Source organism: Watersipora subatra, chromosome 10, assembly GCF_963576615.1.
Source record: "Watersipora subatra chromosome 10, tzWatSuba1.1, whole genome shotgun sequence".
Lineage (NCBI taxonomy): Eukaryota > Metazoa > Bryozoa > Gymnolaemata > Cheilostomatida > Watersiporidae > Watersipora > Watersipora subatra.
In genome coordinates this window covers 57,462,001-57,485,117 of record NC_088717.1, presented here as the reverse complement: position 1 = coordinate 57,485,117, position 23,117 = coordinate 57,462,001, and the positions used below count along the sequence as shown (strand labels likewise).

At 33.8% G+C, this 23,117-nt stretch overlaps 2 protein-coding genes and 1 long non-coding RNA gene across 3 annotated transcripts; all 3 read right to left on the bottom strand.

Moving 5' to 3' along the window:
• Nucleotides 1-968: 968 nt before the first annotated feature.
• On the bottom strand, nt 969-2,848 carry LOC137406443 (uncharacterized). Its single transcript, XR_010979872.1, has 3 exons — nt 2,758-2,848; nt 2,170-2,324; nt 969-1,516 (listed from the first exon to the last, which is right to left on the bottom strand). It is a non-coding gene; the product is annotated as an uncharacterized lncRNA (long non-coding RNA).
• Nucleotides 2,849-5,784: 2,936 nt separating this feature from the next.
• LOC137406453 (uncharacterized) lies at nt 5,785-8,507 on the bottom strand. Its single transcript, XM_068093038.1, has 3 exons — nt 8,379-8,507; nt 7,376-7,530; nt 5,785-6,261 (listed from the first exon to the last, which is right to left on the bottom strand). The coding sequence occupies exons 1-3, from the start codon at nt 8,405-8,407 to the stop codon at nt 6,119-6,121; spliced, it is 327 nt and encodes a 108-aa protein (XP_067949139.1). The 5' UTR covers nt 8,408-8,507; the 3' UTR covers nt 5,785-6,118.
• Nucleotides 8,508-17,500: 8,993 nt separating this feature from the next.
• On the bottom strand, nt 17,501-20,374 carry LOC137406429 (uncharacterized). Its single transcript, XM_068093011.1, has 3 exons — nt 20,258-20,374; nt 19,447-19,601; nt 17,501-17,841 (listed from the first exon to the last, which is right to left on the bottom strand). The coding sequence occupies exons 1-3, from the start codon at nt 20,284-20,286 to the stop codon at nt 17,699-17,701; spliced, it is 327 nt and encodes a 108-aa protein (XP_067949112.1). The 5' UTR covers nt 20,287-20,374; the 3' UTR covers nt 17,501-17,698.
• Nucleotides 20,375-23,117: the final 2,743 nt, after the last annotated feature.

Here is a 23,117-nt window from a genome sequence, read left to right as displayed (position 1 = left end):
TCTGATTTTTAATAATTGCAATTGTTGACAGGTTGCAAACATATTCCCTGGCAATATTAACAATATAGGCGTCTTTTTCCTATTTATTTATGACTCCAACTCTGCTGTCATGGCAATCATTTTTCCTTTGTCTTGTAGAAAGATTATAATGCTTAAAATGGATACTCGCTCTCGATTATGTGCTTTTCACAAAACTTCCCACATGGAACGCTGACCTGAGAGAAGTCGGTCATCGTGTCTCTTCTAAACGTTGTGAAATGTTTTCGGAAAACCGCATTTCGGCATGTTTGTTATTTCGACGTGTGTTATGAGCACACCGACCGCCAAATTTTAACACGGACAAAACATTTCTCAAATTCGTATTGTGAAATATAATTCGTATGGCCAGATGAAAATCTCACGATGTTCAACTTCGTAAGGTGAAAAAATCGTATATCAGGGTAATCGTATCTCGAGGGTGCACTGTACCTTGTCCCCAGTATCACACAGCAAACAGTGCTGCTAGAGACACCAAAATAAACCTGAATGACAATGATGAAGGTAGCCGTGAATATGGTTGGCAATAGCTAAACCATATCACATGTACAAGGTTTTAGCACATTTTCAATTTAGGAGTTATCAGCACGTTTTCTATTTAAGAGTTGTCAGCACAATTTCAACACAAAAGTTGTTAGCAAACTTTCAACTCCAATGCTGTCAATATTACTAAAATATGGATTTGGTTTGGCTTTTCATGAGATGAAAAAAGGGAATGAATGGCTTTCTTTGCTGACACAAATATAGAAACGTCTGTTATATTCTCAAGCAGTTACATGTATGTTTGAAATTATACAACAATGTGTTATTTTTGTTTTATCCCGATTTGGTCATCTTTTCTAATTAACATAGCAATTGATGCTGCACCATACTTGGAGATTATAGCATTTGTGTAATTTCAGCTGTAATGCCAAAAGGAAGAGATACAAATGTACACTTAGTTGTATTCAGAGATGTATAGATATATAGAACTATTATTAGTTGTATTCAGAGATGTATAGATATACAGAGCTATAAATGTATTCAGAGACTTCTGAATAATGAGTTGTTACTGCTCAAGTATTCCAAAGCAGACTATATTAACAGTAAAAAAAGTATCTACTGCTCTGGTTGTGGCTCTCAGCTATTTTATTTACTGTAAAAATAAAAACAGATAGAAGTTGGTAGAGAGAAAACAATTCCTGCTGAACGCTATTGCTATACTGTATCTCTCTGTTTTATTACATGAGAAAATTACGTCTGAGTCAGGGGAAAGGGAGATACAAACATAAGTTTCCTAGACAACAACACAAGTCTCTGCAATGTTTTAAGAGCTAGTTTACATGTCTGTGGATAAATCAGCAATGAGCTGCCAGTTCTGTTGAAGTACATGGGTGAATACAACACTCGCACCAAATACCACTTTCTGCTTCTGATCGCTTCTTCCACAGGAATCTATGTGCAGCAGCATAACTAGTGAATGGAGAACGCTTTTGTCTGACTGCAAATATAAATACAAAATAACTCGATTTGAAAAAAATTTTTTTTTTCTCACCAGCACTCGATTGATAAATTAAAGTTGTATTTAAATGCACTAAAACTCCCATTATATTTGCATTTAGATCATAAAAAGCTACAGTTTAACATTTGAAGGACGACTTGTTTGAAAAGACTGCATATTCATTAGTCAAAGCGCTGACTTGAACTTTCATTTTTTAATATTTTCCCAACTTGATATTACCTTTGTTTATTTACCTCTATTTATTTTGTTTATTTACCTTTATTTATTTTATATTTACCTCTTGCTCTAATTTTATAATAACAATCAATTAGAAAAGAGTCCAGCGCCACTTGCTTCTCTTTTTAACATTGTCACCACTTAATATTAGCTTTGTTTATTGTCGAAAGCTGTGTAGTACATTGTATATACCACTCAAATATTATTAGATATTTTTAATAAAAAGTACAAAATAATACAAATTATTGTGTTAGTGTAGACATAGATTTTATTACTAGCACATATTTAAGTATTCTACTCTGTCTGACCAGACAAAGGATATGTGCTCATATAGAAAACAGTCTGGTACTTGGGAGCTTCTGTATCAACAGGAAATTAGGCCACAGATATGTAATTAGGTAATGTTTATAACTGACCTTCATCACTGCAGACTCGCATAAGGTTTCTCAGAAAATCATTTTGGCAGTCAGTGCTGAGAGTGAATAGGCTGTAGTCCTCCATCGAGCATGACCGCTCGTATCCAGCATGGACACCAGCCAGCAAGCAGCAAACAAGCACAACTAACAACATTCTACAAGATAAATAACATTCTCAGTTCATCTTTTGTAATACATGTTTTTAAACTTCATAAAAAGCAGTTTTTTGTTGCATATCATCTTGAAAATATTTAAAAATTAGTGAATAGTCAGGCATCAGCAAGATGACAATATGGAACAAGTAACAAATGTAGATATCAGCTGCTACCAAGATGATGACTCCTAAAAACTAAACTATTTTCAGTCTGTAATTAAAATAAATATGTAAAACTTGAGCAAATAACATTTTGAATATAATAATGTTTGAACCTATAAAGCTAAAACATATAAATTATTATTTGATTTTGTTAAAAATATATGCAACATTAACAAATTACCACTGCAGTTCAAAATAATATATTGTTATTGCTTTATAATTATTACCATATATATGAAATATACTGCTAAACCAGCTTGTATTGCTCATACCCTAAACATGTCTCTTTCCTGATTGCCATGATGATCTGTGTGCTCCAGCTAACAATCTTGCATCCACCAGTTGAGGCAGCCAACACAAAAGTGATTTAGAAAGCTGTCTTTCTGCATGAGTTCCCAGCAAGAAACTTATGCAACCTTATACAGACATTTAACAATAACCTCTGAACCCTTTGTTTTTGCTTTTTAGGACAGGCAAATAAAGGTCACAAGCAGGTGCTTTATTACCTAATCTGCATCACACGCATTCTTCATCCCTTCTTCCATCCTTTTTTGCAATGGCATCAAAAGTATTGTCTTCTAATTTTGGCACAGTGTGTAAATCCGTTTATAGCTTAGAATACCCGGTTGCTGAGGTGACACAGTTGATACTGTTTATGCTTTGTACCTAGTTATCAAATTCTGTAATTTTTTGAGCTGAGCTGACTGTTTAAGCACAAGAGTGGTTTCATTCCGTTAATAGTTTAAACACATAACAAGCTTTCGGCACATATTCAACTCGAGAGTTGTCAGCACATTTTTAACTTGAGAGTTGTCAACACTACTAAAGGTATGTACAGAGTCTTTGCTGCTCATGAGATAAAAAGGTACATAAATCAATTTTTTATGCTGCGACAGTTGTAGAAATTTTTGGTAGACGCTAAGGTACTTGTGTGTGAAATTATTCCAAGTGTTTGTTTTTGGTGATTTCATAGAAATGAAAAGCCATGATACGCATTTTAAGTGTAAAGATGTTAAAACTTTAAAGTATTTTCCATTCGTTGTTAAAATAAATATGTAACATTGTAATTTAAAATCTAAAAACGATATCCAACATGGACACCAGTCAGCAAGGAGAAGACAAGCACAACTAACAACATTCTACAAGAGAAATAACATTCTCAGTTCATCTTTTGTAATACATTTTTTTAAATTTCATAAAAAGCAGTTTTCTGTTGCATATCATTTTGAAATATTTAAAATTAGTGATTAATTGGTCATCAGAAAAATGAGAATTAGAAACTAATGTTGATATTATCAGCTGCAACCAGATGCATTTTTTAATCAAAATCTGCTTATAGAGTCACTATTCCTGTTCACTCCTACAAACTGTTTTAACACTGTGATACATGAGAGTACTGACAATATAAAACTATCATTGTCACCCAACAAATGTATTTTAGGTGTTCAACATAAAATACAGTCTAATTTACCTAGTAAGTATACAACAGAGTAAAGGAGAGACCTTCCATCATGCTATTATAATTTAACAAACTATTTCCAACTTTTTATGTTAGAATGATACCATGTTGTACTGATAAGTATTATATATATTTATGTATTACATTTTATTATACAGTATATCTTAGAGTTGGAGCACAGAAGGCTACCAAAAATTGGTTATTTAGAAAAAAAACTTAACGGCCATGTTTTCACAAGTATTTTAAATGCGTATATTAAGATTGAAACTTTAAAGCATTTTCGGTGTGTCATTAAAATAAATGTTACATCTTTGAGCAAATAATATTTTTAATATAATCATGTTTGATTCTAAAAAGCTAAAAGCATATAAATAATAAATTGATGATTATTAAAGTGTACGCCACATTAATAAATTACCACTGCTGTTCAAAATAATATATTGTTAGCATTACTTTGTAATTATTATCATATATATATATGAACTATATTGCTAAACCAGCTGGTATTGATCATACTCCAAACATGTCTCTTTCCTGATCACCATGGTAATCTGTCTTCTTTAGCTCACAACCTCACATTCACCAGTGGAGGCAGCCGAAGCAGAAGTACTTTGACAATGCGGTCTTTCTGCATTCATTCCCACACCCCAAAAATACTTGTACAATGCTTATCAAGAGATTTAATGATAACCTCTGCACCCCTTTGTTTTTGCTTGCTAGGACAGGCAAATGAAGGTCACAGGCAAGTGCTTCATTGTTTAACCTGCATCATATGCATATCTTACCGCTTCAATCGTTTTTTGCAGTGGTATCCAAAGTGTTGTCTTCTAATTTAGGCACGGAGTGTAAATCCGCTTATAGCTTAAAATGCCCGATTGCTGAGTTGACACAGTTGATACTGTTTATGCTTTGTATCTAGTTCTTAAATTCTGTAATTCTTTTGAACAAAACTAAAGAAGAGCAATTTTTTAGAGCTAACTCACCCATTTAGGAATGCTGCTTACATCATTACAAGTAGATACATCGTTGTCAAAAAGTGCATCATTACAAGTAAGTACATCATTACAAGTAAGTACATCATTACAAGTACACCATTAGCTAATTGATTGCTTGTCCACTAATTAGCCTATTAGATGATCCAAGGTATTACATGTCATTAAATAGAGCACTGATGACAATGAAATTAAGTGTAACCATAGACCAGCAAAAACAACTGTAATATCATCTCAGGATTATGAATGACTTTTTAAAGAAATTGCTGACATTATTTAGATAATATTTTGTCCTCATAATCACACAGTAAACAACGCTGCCATAGACAAAAATAGACCTGGATGACAATGATGAAGGCAGCAGTGAAGCTGGTGAGTGATATTAATTATTAGTTATTGACTGTTATATCTATCTGGCATCAGCGTGTTTACCATCAAGTGTTTTATTTACGGACAGATTGAGCAACAGGGTGGTGCATTCCATTTCATTACAGTTTGAACACATAATTTGCTTTCGGTGCGTTTTCAACTCAAAAGTTGTCGGCACATTTTTAACTTGAGAGTTGTCAACACTACTAAAGGTATGTAGAGAGTTTTGGCTGCTGGTGAAATGAAAAAGGTACATGAATCGCTTTTTTATGATGTGGCAATTGTAGAAACCTTTGGTAGATGCTAAGGTAGTTGGGTGTGAAATTATTCAATTATTTGTTAGCGTTGTTATTACAATTTTTTTAATTTTCCTAACTAGCATAGGAACTGATGTTGCATTGTAATTGGATATTTTGGCATCCTGGAGTTTTAGCTATAAAGTCAAAGGCTATAGATGTAGATGCTCACTTGAAACAACAGATGGTATTCAGAGACTTCTCACTGTGAGGTGAGACTGAATTTATGAACGTTTAAGATTTCTAGAGCGGACTATATTAATAGATAAAGTATTTACTGCTCTGGTTGTAGCTTTCAGCAGTTTTATTTACTGTAAAAATAAAAACATATAGAAGTTGGTAAAGAGAGAACAATTCCCGCTGAACTCTATTGCTATACTGTGTCTCTCTACCTCTTTTATTACATGAGCATATTACGTCTAAGTCAGGAGAAGGCAATATGCAACCATAGGTTTCATAGACAACAACACAAATCTTTGTAGTGTTTTGAGAGCTAGTTTACATGTCTGTCGATAAATCAGCAATGAGCTGCCAGTTCTGCTGATGTACATGGGTGAATACAGCACTCGCACCAAATACCACTTTCTGCTTCTGAGCGCTTCTTCCGCAGGAATCTGTGTGCAGCAGAATAACTGGTGAATGGGGAACGCTTTTGTCTGGCTACAAATATAAAATAAGTTGATTTGAAAAAATATAATCTCTGCATAGCAGCACTTGGTTAAAACTTAAAGTTGTATTGAATTGAATTGTCTCTTTATTTTTGCATCGAAGTTCCAGATTGATAATTTCACACTGTTCAATATCTGAATGTCAAACAGACTCTAACATCTGCTGATTGTACAGATGAACACAGTTATTCTTGTTTACACAATTGATAAGTTTGATTAATGTAATTGAAGTGTTGTACCATTATTTTGGTCTTCATGGTAGGTGTGCCTGTAGCTAAGTTTCTAACAAGAAATGAAAAGTGATACCACCCAACCTTATATAAACTTTCAGTTAGCCTAATCTTAGAGTAAAGTAATAAATCAATTTTTATTACACTATTTCCTAACTAGTTCTAAGAGACAAGTTGTATTTTAGTCAGGGTGCTGACCAGCGTTAAAATGCAAATTGTCCCTAGACAGCACGTTGAATGGCCTAAAAAGACAACTTGTCTACTACTCAGCTTCAATAGACAATTTGCCTTCTAGTCATCTCACTGACTAACTTTAGAATACAACTCATGACTTAGGCCTATATTCTTTCAGTAAATTTATTAAGTTTATTGATACAGAACCTGAGTAGAATCTATCTATCTCTTAGCTCGCTAGTAATCTAGCATACAATTGGTTGAAGTTTGTGATATCTCTATTTACTGGTCGTTCAGAGTAAGTTATGAATTATGATTATCAGACATTCCTAAACAAGTGGTACAATCAGTTAAATTCCAATGTAATCTTTTCAGTTTTTCTATGAATGTTCTATTCTGACAGCCAATCAGAAAAGAGTCTAGTGTCAGGTAATGTATGATTCATGGTCTTATTTACTGTTCACTGTCCTCACAACTTATTATTATCTCTGTTTATTGTTGAAAGTTGTGTAGCAGGTGTCAAAAAATATTAGTAGATATCTTTAATGGAAAAACAAACTAATACAAACTAATGTGTTAGTGTAGACAGCTTTTATTACATATTTAAGTATTCATATGAAATGAAGCACACCTGTTGCAGAGCTTCTGTATCAACAGAAAACTTTACCATGAATATGTAATTAGGTAATGTTTATAACCAACCTTCATCACTGCAGACTTCCATAAAGTCACTCAGAAAATCATTTTGGCAGTCGAAGCTGAGAGAGAATAGGCTATAGTCTTCCGCCGAACATGACCGCTCGTATCCAGCATGGACATCAGTTAACAAGGACAAGACAAGCACAACTAACAACAATCTACAAGAGAAATAGTATTCTCAGTTTATCTTTGGTTATACATATTTTTAAAGTTGATAAAACAATATTTTTCCGGCACATATCAGCTTAAAATATGTAAAAATTAGTGATTAATTAGGATCAGTAAAATGAAAACATGAAACTAATGTTGATATTTTCAGCTACAACCGAGATGCATTTTTTAATCAAAACTTACTTATAGAATTACTATTCCTGTTCACTCCTACAAAACTGTTTTAACACTGTGATACATGAGAGTGCTGACAATATACATGTATAACTATTTTTGTCACGTAACAAATGTATATTTAGGTGTTCAACATAAGATACAGTCTAATTTAGTAAGTATACAACAGAGTAAAGGAGAGACCTCTCATCACGCTGTTATCATTTAACAAACTATGTTCAACTTTTTATGTTAGAATTATACCATGTTGTACTGATCAGTATTATATATATTTATGTATTACATTTTATTATACATTATAGCTTAAAGTTAGAGCACAAAAGGTTACCAAAAATTGGTTATTTTAAAAAACCTAACGACGGTGTTTTCGCAAGTATTTTAAATATGTATATTAAAATTGAAGCTTTGAAGTATTTTCAGTCTGTCATTAAAATAAATGTTACATCTTTGAGCAAATGATAATTTAAATATAATCATGTTTGATTCTAAAAAGCTAAAAACACATAAATGATAAATTGATTATTATTTAAGTCTATGCGACATTAATGAATTAACACTTCAGTTCAAAGTAATATACTGTTATCACTTTATAATTATTACTATATACATGTATATATAAACTACAATACTGCTAAACCAGCTTGTATTGCTATGTTCATACCCCAAAAATGTGTCTCCCCTGATTGCCATGGCGATCTGTGTGCTCTAGCTGACAATCTTACATCCACCAGTCGAGGCTGCCAACGCAGAAGTAACTCGACAGCGCTGTCTTTCTGCATTCATTCCCACGCAAAAAACTTGAACAACGCTTAAAAAGATATTTAACGATAACCTCTGAACTCTGCAAACTCTGCACCCTTTGTTTTTGTTCTTTAGGACAGGCAGATGAAGGTCACCAGCAGGTGCTTTATTGCCTAGCCTGCATCATATGCTTCTCTCATCACTTCTTCTATGATTTTTTGCAATTGCATCAAAAGTATTGTCTTCTAATTTTGGCACAGAGTTTAAATCCGTTTATAGCTTAAAATACTCGGTTGCTGAGTTGACACAGTTGATACTGTTTATGTATCAGTGGCAACTGTATCAACTCAGCAACCTAGTTCTCAAATTCTGTATTTATTTGAGCTAAAGTAAGGGGAGACAATTTTTCATAGCTAGCGAACCCATCATAAAAACTTCGTGTTTAACTTGATTAACAACTTCGCTATTTTTTTTATTAAAAGCCCATTAGTTTGCATTACATTTTGTGAATACATCACTGCAAGTAAGTACATAATAGTAAGTACATTATTGCAAGTAAGTACATCATAGCAAGGAAGTGCATCAAGGCAAGGTTAGTTGTTTGTAAACTAATACTTACCTAGCCTATTATATGATCCAAGGTATGATATGTCATTAAACAGAATACTGATGACTGAAATTAAGTGTAACCATAGACCAGCGAAAACAATAATAATATCATCTCAGGATTATGAATGACTTTTAAAAAAAATTGCTTATATTATTTAAATAATATTTTGTCCTCATAATCACACAGTAAACAATGCTGCTACAGACATAAAAATGAACCTGGATGACAAGGATGAAGGCAACAGTGAAGCTGGTGAGTGATGTTTATTATTAGTTATTGACTGTTATATCTATCTGGCATCAGCAAGTTTGTCATCAAGTGTTTTATTTGCTGACAGAGTAATTAAGCACAAGAGGTAGTGCATTCTATTGTCAACTTGAAAGTTGTCGACACATGTTTAACTTGAGAGCTGTAAATACTACTAAAAGTTTATGTATGTACAGAGTCTTTGCTGCTCATAAGATAAAAAGGTGCATGAATCAATTTTCCATGCCGTGACAGTTGTAGAAATTTTTGGTAGACGCTAAGGTAGTTGTGTGTGAAATTATTCAAAGTGTTTGTTTTTTACCACAATTTTCTGAATTTTCTCAATTAGCACAGAAATTGATATTGCGTTGTAATAGGATGTTTTGGTATCCCTGGAATTTTAGTTATAAAGTCAAAAGTTACAGATACAGAGAGTCACTTAATACAGTAGATGTATTCAGAGACTTCTCACAGTGAGACGCGACAGAATTTATGAACGTTTAAGATTTCTAGAGCAGACAATATTATCATAAGAAGTATTTCCTAGTTTGATTGTAGCTCTCAGCTCCTTTATTTACTGTAAAAATAAAAACATATAGAAGTTGGTAGAGAGAGAGAGAAAAGTTGTTGCTGAACTTTATTGCTATATTGTATCTCTCTATATCTGTTTTATTAGATGAGAATATTATGTATACGTCAAGAGAAGGGGAGATACAAGCATGGGTATGACAGAAAACAACGTTAGTCTTTGCAGTGTTTTGAGAGCTGGTTTACATGTCTGTGGATAAATCAGCAATGAGCTGCAAGTTCTGTTGAAGTACATGGGTGAATACAACACTCGCACCAAATACCACTTTCTGTTTTTAAGTGCTTCTTCCGCGAGTTTTTTGAGCTTTTAAGAGCTTGTAATCACATTTCCACATATTTGGGCCTACCAGACGACAGCATAAGACATGGTGAATCTTTTGATACCAAATAGCTGTAATGTGAATTTTGTTGCAAGTCAACCATTAAGATACAACTTGTCTCTAGGCAGCACGGTGAGTGGTCTAAAAAGACAACTTGTCTATTATTTAGCTTCAATAAACAACTTGCCTTTTAGTCATCTCGCTGACTAGCTTTAGAATACTACTCATGACTAATAATTATTCTTTCAGTAAATTTATATAGTCTGTTGATACAGGACCTGAATAGTATCTATCTATCTTTTAGCTCGCTAGTAACCTAGCATACAATTGGCTGAAGTTTGTGATATCTTTATTAACTGATCTTTCAGAATAAGTTATGAATTATGATTATCAGACATTCCTAAACAAGTGGTGCAATCAGTTAAATTCCAATGTATTCTTTTCAGTTTTTCTATGCATGTTCTATTGTGGCAGCCAATCAGAAAAGAGCCTCGTGTCAGGTGATTTACGATTAATTACCTTATTTACTGTTTAATGTTTTCACAACTTATTATTGTCTCTGTTTATTGTTGAAAGATGTGTAGTAGGTGCTTAACTAATATTCTTGCATTGTATATGCCACTCAAATACTATTAAATATCTTTAATAGAATCTTCTTAAATAGAAAGCAAACTAATATATACTAATGTGTTAGTATAGACATAGCCTTTGTTACATATTTAATTATTCATATAAAATGCAGCACACCTGTTGCATAGCTTCTGTATCAACAGAAAATTGTGCCATAAATATGTAATTATGTAATGTTTATAACCAACCTTCATCCCTGCGCACTTCCATACAGTCTCTCAGAAAATCATTTTAGTTAGTTTATGCTGAGAGAGAATAGGCTGTAATCCTGTGTTGAGCATGACCGCTCGTATCCAGCATGGACACCAGTCAGCAAGGAGGAGCCAAGCACAACCACCAACATTCTACAAAAGAAATAGTATTCTCAGTTTATCTTTTATTATAAATATTTTTAAAGTTGATAAAACAATAGTTTTCTGGTACATATCAGTTTGAAATATGTAAAATTAGTGATTAATTAGGGGCCAGCAAAATGAAAACATGAAACTAATGTTGATATTATCAACTGCAACCGAGATGCATTTTTTAATCAAAACCTGCTTATAGAGTAACTATTCCTGTTCACTCCTACAAACTGCTTTAACACTGTGATACATGAGAGTGCTGACAATATAAAACTATATTTGCCACGTAACAAATGTATATTTAGGTGTTCAACATAAGATACAGTCTAATTTAGTAAGTATACAACAGAGTAAAGGAGAGACCTTCCATCATGCTATTATAACTTAACAAACTATGTTCAACCTTTTATGTTAGAATGATACCCTGTTGTGCTGATGAGTATTATATATATATTTATGTATAATATTTTATTTACAGTATATCTTAGAGTTGGAGGGCAAAAGGCTACCAAAGATTGATTATTTTAAAAAACTTAACGACCATGTTTTCGCAAGTATTCTAGATACGTATATTAAAATTGAAACTTTAAAGTATTTTCAGTCAGTCATTAAAATAAATATTACATCTTTGATCAAATGATATTTTAAATATAATCATGCTTGATTCTAAAAAGCTAAAAGCATATAAATAATAAATTGATGATTATCAAAGTGTATGTCAAATTAATAAATTACCACTGCTGTTCAAAATAATATATTGTTAGCATTACCTTGTAATTATTATCATATATATATATGAACTATATTGCTAAACCAGCTTGTATTGATCATACTCCAAACATGTCTCTTTCCTGATCACCATGGTAATCTGTCTTCTTTAGCTCACAACCTCACACTCACCAGTGGAGGCAGCCAAAGCAGAAGTACTTGGACAATGCTGTCTTTCGGCATTCATTCCCAGGCAAAAAACTTGTACAACACTTCTAAAGACATTTAATGATAACCTCTGCGCCCCTTTGTTATTGTTTTCTAGGAAAGGCAGTTGAAGGTCACAAGCAGGTGCTTCATTGCCTAACCTGCATCACATACATCTCTTACCGCTTCTATCATTTTTTGCAATTGAATCAAAAGTCTGTGCTTCTAATTTTGGCACGGAGTGTAAATCCATTTATAGCTTAAAATACCCGGTTGCTGAGTTGACACAGTTGATACTGTTTATGCTCTGTACCTAGCTTTTAAATTCTGTAATTTTTTTGAGCAAAACTAAAGAAGAGCAATTTCTCAGAGCTAACCCATCTATTTAGGAATGCTGCTTACATCATTACGTCAATGCACCATTACGTCAATACACCATTACAAGTAAGTACATTGTTACAAGTAAGTACATCATTACAAGTAAGTACATCGTTACAACTAGGTTCACCATTACAGGTAAGTACATTGTTACAAGTAAGTACATCATTACAAATAGGTACATCATTGCAGGTAAATACATCTTTGCAAGTAAATTCACCATTACACGTAAGTACATCATTACAAGTAGGTACATCATTACAAGTAAATACATCATTAAAGTAAGTACACACATTACAAGTAAGTACATCATTACAAGTAAGTACATCATTTCAAGTAAGTACTTCATTAAAGTAGGTACATGCATTACAAGTAAGTACATCATTACAAGTAAGTACATAATTACAAGTAAGTACATCGTTACAAGTAGGTTCACCATTACAAGTAAGTACATTGTTATAAGTAAGTACATCATTACAAATATGTACATCATTGCAGGTAAATACATCATTAAAGTAAGTACACGCATTACAAGTAAATACATCATTACAAGTAAATTCACCATTACACGTAAGTACATCATTACAAGTAGGTACATCATTACAAGTAAGTACATTATTACAAGTAGGTGCATCATTGCAGGTAAATACATCATCACAAGTAAGTACATAATTAAAGTAAGTACATCATTAAAGTAAGTACAAGCATTACAAGTAAGTACATCATTACAAGTAAGTACAATCATTACAAGTTAGTAAGTTATTACAAATAAGCACATCATTACAAGTAAGTACACCATTTTTAGTTAGTTAATCGCTTGTCCACTAATACTTACCTAGCCTATTATATGATACAAGGTATTATATGTCATTAAATAGAGCACTGATGACTTTGTCTCAGTCTTACATGAAACAGCAGCAACCTAAAGGCAGCACTTCATCAACTTAAGCTGAAGCACGAGCTGACTTAGAGGAACAGAGTCTTGAAGCTTCAGATAGAATTGGTGACTTTCCCTCTTTCGTCTCAGGTTTACACACGCTTTGGCAAAGATTACATTATTATTCAAGAGGGCGAAGACCTTTACCTGTTACAAATGGACTCAAAGGGTAGGTCTGTGACTTTCTATGTGCATTTTTAAAATGTAATCTCACATTTTGGCTGTGTCTCCGTCAAAACCTTAGAACATGAAGGAAGAAGTGTACCAAAACACTATTTCACAAAGACAATGCCATGTTGCTTTCAGAAAAATAGTTTGAAAAGCAGATGTCTCAGCTGGGTAAGATAGTTGAGTGCTTGAAAGGCTATGAGCTAAAAGATGCAGACTTCCTCGAACGTGCATGGGAGGAGCTCAGTCACACGAGTTGCACTAACTTGCCACGCTACCAGTTTCTTTATGGACAACTGCAACTTCTTCTGTCACAACCAACACGACGCTGCTCTGATACGCATATGTAAATTCTAGCAGCAGATATTTACAACATCTCATCAGCAGCATACAGAATGATTAGAAAATCTGGATCAATTTTTGTGCCTCATTCAAACTGCGTAAAGAAGCTACTGTCACGTTTTCTCCATGCTGAGAACCTGAAACTTCTCCTCGAAAAACTTTTGCCTCAGCAACGTCTCGAAATTTACTTTTTCATGAAGTCAAGCTAATAAAAACCTTGAGATATTCAGGTGCCCGAGTGGTGGGTTATGCTCAGATTAGAAGTGATGATGCTGGTGCTGAAACCCTTGCAACCCGTGCTATGGTGCTCAAGGTAGTCTGTCATTACGGAGGATCAAAATATATCCTGGGAGTTCATCTTGTGGCAAAACTAAATGCACATCAGCTGAAAGAGCTCTTAATCAATGCACTTTTGGCTGTTTCAAATGCTGGAGACACAGCGGTAGCATGTGTATGTGACGATTGTGCAACAAATGTGCACAAAAAATTGTTTACAAAATGTTTACAAAAAATTTGATGGTCCCAAAAAGGTTTTCATAGAGGCCATCAACAGACACATTTTTCTCGTGTTCGATTACATCCATATCTTTAAAAACATCCGAAACAATTGGATCACTATACCTACCAAGGAGCTCACTTTCAAGAAAGATGGAATCGTGTACACAGTACGCTGGGCAGATATTAAGGCAGTCTATAATGAGGACCGAACAACCACCATTCGTCTCACTAAGTTGACATACTCTTCAATGTACCCAAAACCACCCCAGAGACAGAATGTATGTACCTTTCGTATGTCAAGTGTTTCATGAAAAAATGTAGCAGCTCTCTCCACTCTTAAGGACAAACTCTGTATAAGTGGGGGCACCATCATCCTAATAAAACTTATTGCGGATTGGTTCCATATGATGAACACGAAGGATCAATATTTTGGGGTTCATATGTGTGACCAGTGTCGCCATCCATGGACCAAGTATTGTAACAGTTTCACAGAATTGAAGGAAATGTCTGAAGTCGTATTCACTTGTGCATGGCAAGGTGGTCGAGGCTGAAAAAACTTCCCAAGCAAATCGTAAATGCTTTTGTGATGTCAACAAAAACAATCGTTGAGGCTGCAGACCTTCTTCCGGATGAACATGGCTTTAGCTATGTCTTACCCGCAATATTTTCTGATGAAGCTCTTGAAAATTTCTTCGGTCAGGCTCAACAGCGCGGTAGGGGAAGTTTTTTTATTGACGGATGGACATCAAGACAAGTGTGAAGACCAAGAATCTCTACTCACTGCTTAAAGGTTGACTTGCAACAAAATTCACATTACAGTTATTTGGTATCAAAAGATTTACCATGTCTTACTCTGTTGTGTTGTAGGTGCCAAATACGTGGAAATGTGATTACAAGCTCTTAAAAGCCCAAAAACAAAAAGCCGCCGTAGATTGGAATCTGTTTATTTCTCTGACGTAGTCATTACAGTTTGGTTATCGTCTTGTCACGTGATGTTCTCACGTGAATTGAAAGACCAATAAAAAGCTCAAAATAAAACTTGTCGTAGCACTAGTTTATGACAAACACTTCGGGTTTTACCGAAGACCCCGTATCAAATATAGATGCTCGCTACTTTACAGTTTTGTTTCGGCATTATTCAATCGTCAAGTCGTAATCTGATCATGTGACCCAATACTTCGCAAATAATTTTTGCAGCACTTTTTGATGATCACAGGTAACCAATAAGCTCGTCATGATTATCAGACAATGATATGTACTCCTTCGAGCTAAGGTTAAAAGGTTTAATGATTTTTTACGGTAAGTTAGAAGATATCAGTGCTAAAAGTGACAGCATTACAATGACGATAAAACAGACGCATAAGAACAATAGACATGGTTTTATTGAATGCGTGAAGTATATTTGTGAAATTATTTCAACGAATGAGGTTGCATGAAAATGTAAACAGAAACCATCCTGTAACAACTACGTCCGATTTGAGCCGTTTTGGAAAGCGAATCCAAACTACGGCGGTCTCGTGTGGCTGTTAACTGTTCGTTTTTTAGCTTTTAAGAGCTTGTAATCACTTTCCCATATATTTTGCACCTACAACACAACAAATTAAGACATGATGAATCTTATGATACCAAATAGCTTTAATGTGAATTTTGTTGCAAGTCAACCTTTAAGTATGAATTAATATCATCAACCCCATCACAAGCTGTCTTGCGCAAACAACATATTCATTGATAATGATCAATATGATCTTAAACTCTATATGATCAATAAACTCTGATGAGACATCAAAACACAAAATTATTTTCTTAGCAGGGTTTTTAGAGCACAAATTTCGTGGGACTGCAGATTTTGTGAAACCAGAAACAGCTGAAGACCTCGCAGATTCTGATTTTATCACCAACTTGAGCAGGGGTGGGTTGACTGTACCAAAAATGTCCACTGTTTACTTTGTTCATGCTGCTCATAGATTATTTATTGACTGTAACCTTCACTGCTGATGTGTTCACTTTAGCCGAGCAATATCACACATTTATAGTCCTATAGCAATAATTCATGGAGCATGTGTGACATTACATAATATTTTCTTAAAGTCATTTGTTCTTGATAAAAGTGACAAAGAGAAGCAACTTGGTTGTTTGAGGAGACAAGGAAAGTTGTCAAATTAAGTACTTCTTGTTGCTAGTATAACCATTTTGATAAACTTTTGCATGTAAGTTACATAAAATATACATAGTGGTAGTAGTGTTCATTGCATCGATGTTGTTTATTTTATCTAGAAGTGATTTTAGCCCATCAATAGACACTGAAATCCCTCATGTAACCCACGCTGAGGCCAATTTAGGCTAATTTTCAGCTGAATTATGCTATTTGACCTTAGAATTTGACCTATTTACCTTCTAGATGACTTTCTAGTATATTAACTTTATCATCATTGAATCCGCTGTCCTTAGAATCTCCCATTTGGACACTGGAATCCCCTCTCTAGGCCATCTAGAACCAATTTTAGAGATACACCCAAATTAAATCTAGCATCCAAGTTCCAAATCCCGAGCATGACAGTGGGCTGACCTTTTTTAAGGAGTCTATGGTTTGAGCACATAACAAGCTTTCGGTGCATTTTCAACTCAAGAGTTATCAGCACATTTTCAACTCAAAAATTGTCGACACATTTTTAACTTGAAGGTTATCGGCACTACAAAAGGTATGTACAGAGTTTTGGCTGCTGGTGAAATGAAAAAGGTACATGAATCACTTTTTTATGCTGCAACAATTGTAGAAACCTTTGCTAGATGCTAAGGTAGCTGTGTGTAAAATTATTCAATAATGTGTTTGTATTTTTTTACAATTTTTACAATTTTTTTATTTAGCATAGCAATTGATGTTGCATTGTAATTGTATATTTTGTAATCCTTGGAACTTTAGCCATAAAGTCAAAAGTTATAGATGTAGAAGTTTACTTAAAACAATAGATGGTATTCAGAGACTTCTCACAGTGAGATGTGACAGAGGTTATGACTGTTTAAGATTTCTAGAGCATACAATATTAACCAAAAAAGTATTTACTACACTGGTTGTAGCTCTGAGCTATTTTATTTACTGCAAAAATAAAAAACATACACAAGTTGGTAAAGAGAGAAAAATTCCTGCTGAACTCTATTCTCCACCTCTATAAGTTAGGAGAAGGTGAGATACAAGCATAGGTTTCATAGACAACAACATAAGTCTTTGCAGTGTTTTGAGAGCTAGTTTACGTGTCTTTGGATAAATCAGCAATGAGCTGCTAGTTCTGTTGAAGTACATGAGTGAATACAGCACTCGCACCAAATACCACTTTCTGTTTCTGATCGCTTCTTTCGCAGGAATCTGTGTGCAGCAGAATAACTGGTGAATGGAGAACGCTTTTGTCTCACTGCAAATATAAATAAAAGTAAAATAATTTGGGTTTACAAAAACATAGTCTCTGCATAGCAGCACTTGGTTAACAAACTAAATAGTCATGATTATCAGAGAATGATATGTACTTCTTCGAGCTAAGGTTAAAAAGTTTAACAAATTTTTACGGTAAGTTATAAGATATCAGTGCTAAAAGTGACAGCATTACAATGACAAAAAACCAGCTGGTAAGAACAATAGACCTGGTTTTATTGAATGCGTGAAGTATATTTGTGAAAATATTTTCACGAATGAGGTTGCATGAAAGTGTAAACAGAAACCATCCTGTAACAACTACGTCACATTTGAGCCGTTTTGGAAAGAGAATCCAAACTATGGCGGTCTCATGTGGCTGCGATTAACTGTTCGTTTTTGAGCTTTTTAGAGCTTTTAATCACATTCCCATATATCTTGCACCTTCAACACATCAGAGTAAGACATGGTGAATCTTTTGATATCAAATAACTGTAATGTGAATTTTATTGCAAGTAAACCTTTAAAGTTATAGAAAGGTACATATTGTTAATTTCAAACTGTTCAACATCTGAATGTCAAACAGACTCTAACATCTGCTGATTGTGCTGATGAACACCATTATTCTTGTCTATACGATAGATAAGTTTGATTAATGTAATTGATGCGCTGTACCATTCGGTCTTCATGATATTTGTGCCTGTAGCTAAGTTTTTAACAAGATATGTGAAGTGATACCACCCAACCTCATATATATTTGCAGTTAGCTTAATCTTAGTTGAGATTACTAAATCAATTTTTATTACACTATTTCCTAATTAGTTTTGAGAGACAAGTTGTCTTTTAGTCAGGGTGCTGACCAGTGTTAGAATACAAATTGTCCCTAGGCAGCACGTTGAATAGCCTAAAATGACAACTTGTCTACTACTCAGCTTCGATAGACAATTTGCCTTCTAGTCAACTCGCTGACTAACTTTAGAATACTACTCATGACTTATATTTTTTCAGTAAATTTATACAGTCTGTTTATACAGGCCCTCAATAGCATTTATGTATCCCTTAGGGTGCCAGTAAACTAGCATACAATTGGCTGAAGTTTGTGATATTTCTATTAACTGACCATTCAGAATAAATTATGACGAACAGGCGTTCCCAAACAAGCGGTACAATCAGTTAAACTCCAGTTTAATATCTTTCAGCTTCTATACGCTTGTTCTATACTGGCAGCCAATCAGAAAAGAGTCTAATGTCAGATGATTTGCAATTAATTACCTTATTTACTTTTCAATGTTTTCACAACTTAGTATTATCTTTATTTATTGTAGTGTTACTTGATGTACAATATAGTACCTATTTCACCTTTCAAATACCATCACAGATTATTAATATTTCAATGTTTATTGTTGAGTAGTGCATTGTATATGTCACTCAAATACTATTAAATATCTTTAATAGAAAACAAACTAATACAAACTAATGTGTTAGTGTAGACATAGCCTTTGGTACATATTTAAGTATTCATATAAAATGCAGCACACATGTTGCAGAGCTTCTGTATCAACAGAAAATTGTACCACAAATATATAATTATGTAATGTTAATAACCAACCTTCATCACTGCAGACTTCCAAAAGGTTCCTCAAAAAATCATTTTGGCAGTCGAAGCTGAGAGAGGATAGGCTGTAGTCCTCCGCCGAACATGACCGCTCGTATCCAGCATGAACACCAGTCAGCAAGGAGAAGACAAGCACAACTAACAACATTCTACAAGAGAGATTGTATTCTCAGCTTATCTTTGGTTATACATATTTTAACAGTTGATAAAACAGATTTTTTTTGTTGCATATCAGTTTGCAATATGTAAAAACTAGTTAGGTGTCAGCAATATATGACAATATGACAGTAGGATATACATGTATGATATATGACAATATGAAACTAATGTGGATATTATCAGCTGCTAACAAGATGATAACTCCTGAAAACTTTAATTTTTAACGAGCATTTTCAACTTTTCATATTGGAGTTATATCATGTTGAGCTGATCAGTATTACATATATTTATGTATTATATTGTATTATACAATATATCTTAGAGTTTGAGCTCAAAAGACTACAAAAATGGTTACTTTTGAAAAATTAAAGACTGTTTTCGCAAGTATTTTAAATATATTAAAATCAAAACTTTAAAGTATTTTTAGTCTGCCATTAAAATAAATATTACATATTTGAGCAAATAATATTTTTAATATAATCATGTTTAAACCTATAAAGCTAAAAACATACAAACTGTTATTTGATTTTGTTGACATATATGCATGATTAACAAATTACCACTGCAGTTCAAAATAGTATGTTGTTATTGCTTTGTAATTATTACTATATATATATACTGCTAAACCAGCTTGTATTGCTCATACCCCAAATATGTCTCTTTCCTGATCGCCATGGTGATCTGTGTTCTTTAGCTAACAATTTTACATCCACCAGTGGAGGCAGTTGAAGCAGAACTAATTAGACCGCCTGTCATTCTGCACTCAATCCCACGCAAAAAACTTGTACAACGCTTTTAAAGACATTTAATAATAACCTCTGAACCCCTTTGTTTTTGCTTTCTAAAACAGGCAGTGAAAGGTCACAGGCAGGTGCTTCATTGTTTAGCCTGCATCACATGCATATCTCATCACCGCTTCAATCGTTTTTTGCAGTGGCATCAAAAGTATTGTCTTCTAATTTTGGCACAGATTTTAAATCCGTTTATAGCTTAAAATACCCGGTTGCTGAGGTGACACAGCTGCTACTGTTTATGCTTTGTACCTAGTTCTTAAATTCTGTAAGTTGTATGCAAAACTAAGGAAGAGAAGGCTATCAGAGCTAGCCCACCCATTTAGGAATGCTGCTTTTAAACTGTGTAACAACTTCAAAATGTTTTTAACTTTTTGAGATTAAAGAAAATCACATCAACATCCTTATTATCACATTGCAAGTAAGTACATCACTACATGTAAGTATATCGTTACGAGTAACTGCATAATTACAAGTAAGTACATCGTTAGAAGTAGGCACAACATTACGAGTAGGTAAAGTCTCTTTAGTAAGGACATCATTGCTACTAGGTATGCCATTGCAAGTAAAAAATTGTTTAATTTACATACATCATTGCTTTGTTACATATAGTTATTGTCAAACCTCTATTTGAACGCCGTGGTGCTCTATTTTTTAACCCTTTTCTCATAATAGAGGTCAAATATTGGTGACCTTCAAATAGAAATTGGCCTTGTATTTTACAAATAGCTCGTCAGAATTTTTGGAAAACTCATTTAACCCTTTTATACTAATATGAATGTTGCCTATAATGTGCATTGTCCTTTGGGCAGAGCGACATTAACTCTTTTGGATGCAATAAATCTGCTAACTTACCTCCAACTTGTCAATGATATCTAAAGAAATATGCATTGGGAGTTCGAGAAATATCTCTACCAGTTGATATCTATTGCTTGAAAATAACCTGCGATGATATTATAGCTTGTGACCTGCAGTGCAATTTGTTGGAGCACTCAATTTTTTATTTTCTTTTCAATTTGAAAGCATATTTTTATTTTATCACTATATTTAACAATGTTCAATAAAAGCCCATTGCATTCATTGATGTGTTTGCAACAGTTTGCAGCTTTTTTTGTGCAATAGAAGAGGAGTTATGAGCGTCGCTCCATTGTAAGCTGAGTCAAGATAAACATAATTCATGTCATTAAATAATATGCTATAAATCTGCAAATTTCAATGTTATATAATAGTAATTATAATCTAACAAATGCTCCAAATATATATTCAATACGAAATACCCGCTATTGCTCGGGTATTAAAAATCAACTTATAAACAGTGAGAGATAATGTAGTCGCCCACCACTTGCCATTAGCCTGGCACATTGCCAATGGCTAATTTGAGTAAGCTGACTAGTAAGAGCTGTGAGAGCAAGCATAAAATTACGTTGCGCCGTAATGGAGAGCGGTTGCATATTTTCACCCAAATAGCGACACATATCGCTCATTGAATTCATCAATTATGCATAGCTTAACTGGTACGGTATTTGCTGGCTAATGGGAAGTTCCGAGATCAAATCTTCTGCGATACGGATTCTTCATTCCTAAATTTTAATAGCTATAGTTGGACAAACCGAGCTACATACAGACACACACACACAAGTTTGAGATTCAAATATATAGATGAACAAGGGACATAAATGAACCATACTTATAGTACAAGCAGAAACAAAAATTAACAATTTTGAAACAAAAACATTTGCATCGTTTGCTCGACCAGGTGCGTTCCTATTGTTGCTTTTGATGGAATGAACATTTTTGGTTGTCCAGTACCTCCCACAATGTTTTCCAAACCTCAACTCTTTTTCCGCACAGCTGAACTAGTCAATATTGACGTTCAAACAATTTTTTTTAGCAGAGCAAAACTTTTACGCATTGCATTTCGCACAAATGCAATACATAGAAGTTTGGCTCTCTAAGCACAACTTTTAGCCTAAAACTAGTTGTTCATATACCATCATAAATGTAAACTGTTTTTCACATACGTCAAAGTATAAAGACCACGTTAAACAAGAAACTAATATTAGCCTAAAACAGTTATTAATTATTTCTATGGTGAGCTTTTAAAACTTTAATGAAAAAACAGAAAAGCTTTGGAGTTGAAAAATGGGCTTCGATACAAACAGAAAAGATAGTTATTATTTTGATATGAAAAGATTAATAGTAATTGGTGTGTTATTATTGTCATTAGTAGTAGGGCCTACGATTTTGTGGACATTTTTCTACTGATCACCTTTTTTTGTTGGTTTGTAAAGATCAAAGAATGTCAATGTGGCGTTCAAATGAAGGTGGCGTTCAATTAAAGGGTGATGCTATATTTTTCAACCTTTTTTTTATAGCAGTCAAATAAGGGTAGCGTTCAAAGAAAGGTGGTGTTCAATTAGAGGTTTTATGGTAAACGTTACATATGGTACATAAAAATGCTATGTTAACTAAGTTACATACAGCCATGCAATTTTAATTCATTCCAGTATTGACATCGTAAGGCGAAAATGTCGTATAGAGGGGTGTAGAAACCCATAGTAATTATCTAATGCAAACAACCCTGAGAAATAAACACCAAATTTAATATACGTGCTGTACATATTAAAGATTAGTAACAAAGTAGTATGTTAACCATAGTATTTATAGTTACTGAGATTACTACATTATTTGTGTGTATATAGTGTATTTAGTGGT

Excerpts from the sequence above, each read along its gene's own strand:
- LOC137406453 (XM_068093038.1), bottom strand. The coding sequence starts at position 8,407 with ATGGCAATCAGGGGAGACACATTTTTGGG. Across the intron at positions 7,531-8,378 it reads AGGGGAGACACATTTTTGGG|ATTGTTGTTAGTTGTGCTTG; the intron begins GTATGAACATAG and ends TTTCTCTTGTAG. Across the intron at positions 6,262-7,375 it reads GGAAGTCTGCAGTGATGAAG|CCAGACAAAAGCGTTCCCCA; the intron begins GTTGGTTATAAA and ends TTATATTTGTAG.
- LOC137406429 (XM_068093011.1), bottom strand. The coding sequence starts at position 20,286 with ATGGCGATCAGGAAAGAGACATATTTGGG. Across the intron at positions 19,602-20,257 it reads AGGAAAGAGACATATTTGGG|AATGTTGTTAGTTGTGCTTG; the intron begins GTATGAGCAATA and ends TCTCTCTTGTAG. Across the intron at positions 17,842-19,446 it reads GGAAGTCTGCAGTGATGAAG|TGAGACAAAAGCGTTCTCCA; the intron begins GTTGGTTATTAA and ends TTATATTTGCAG.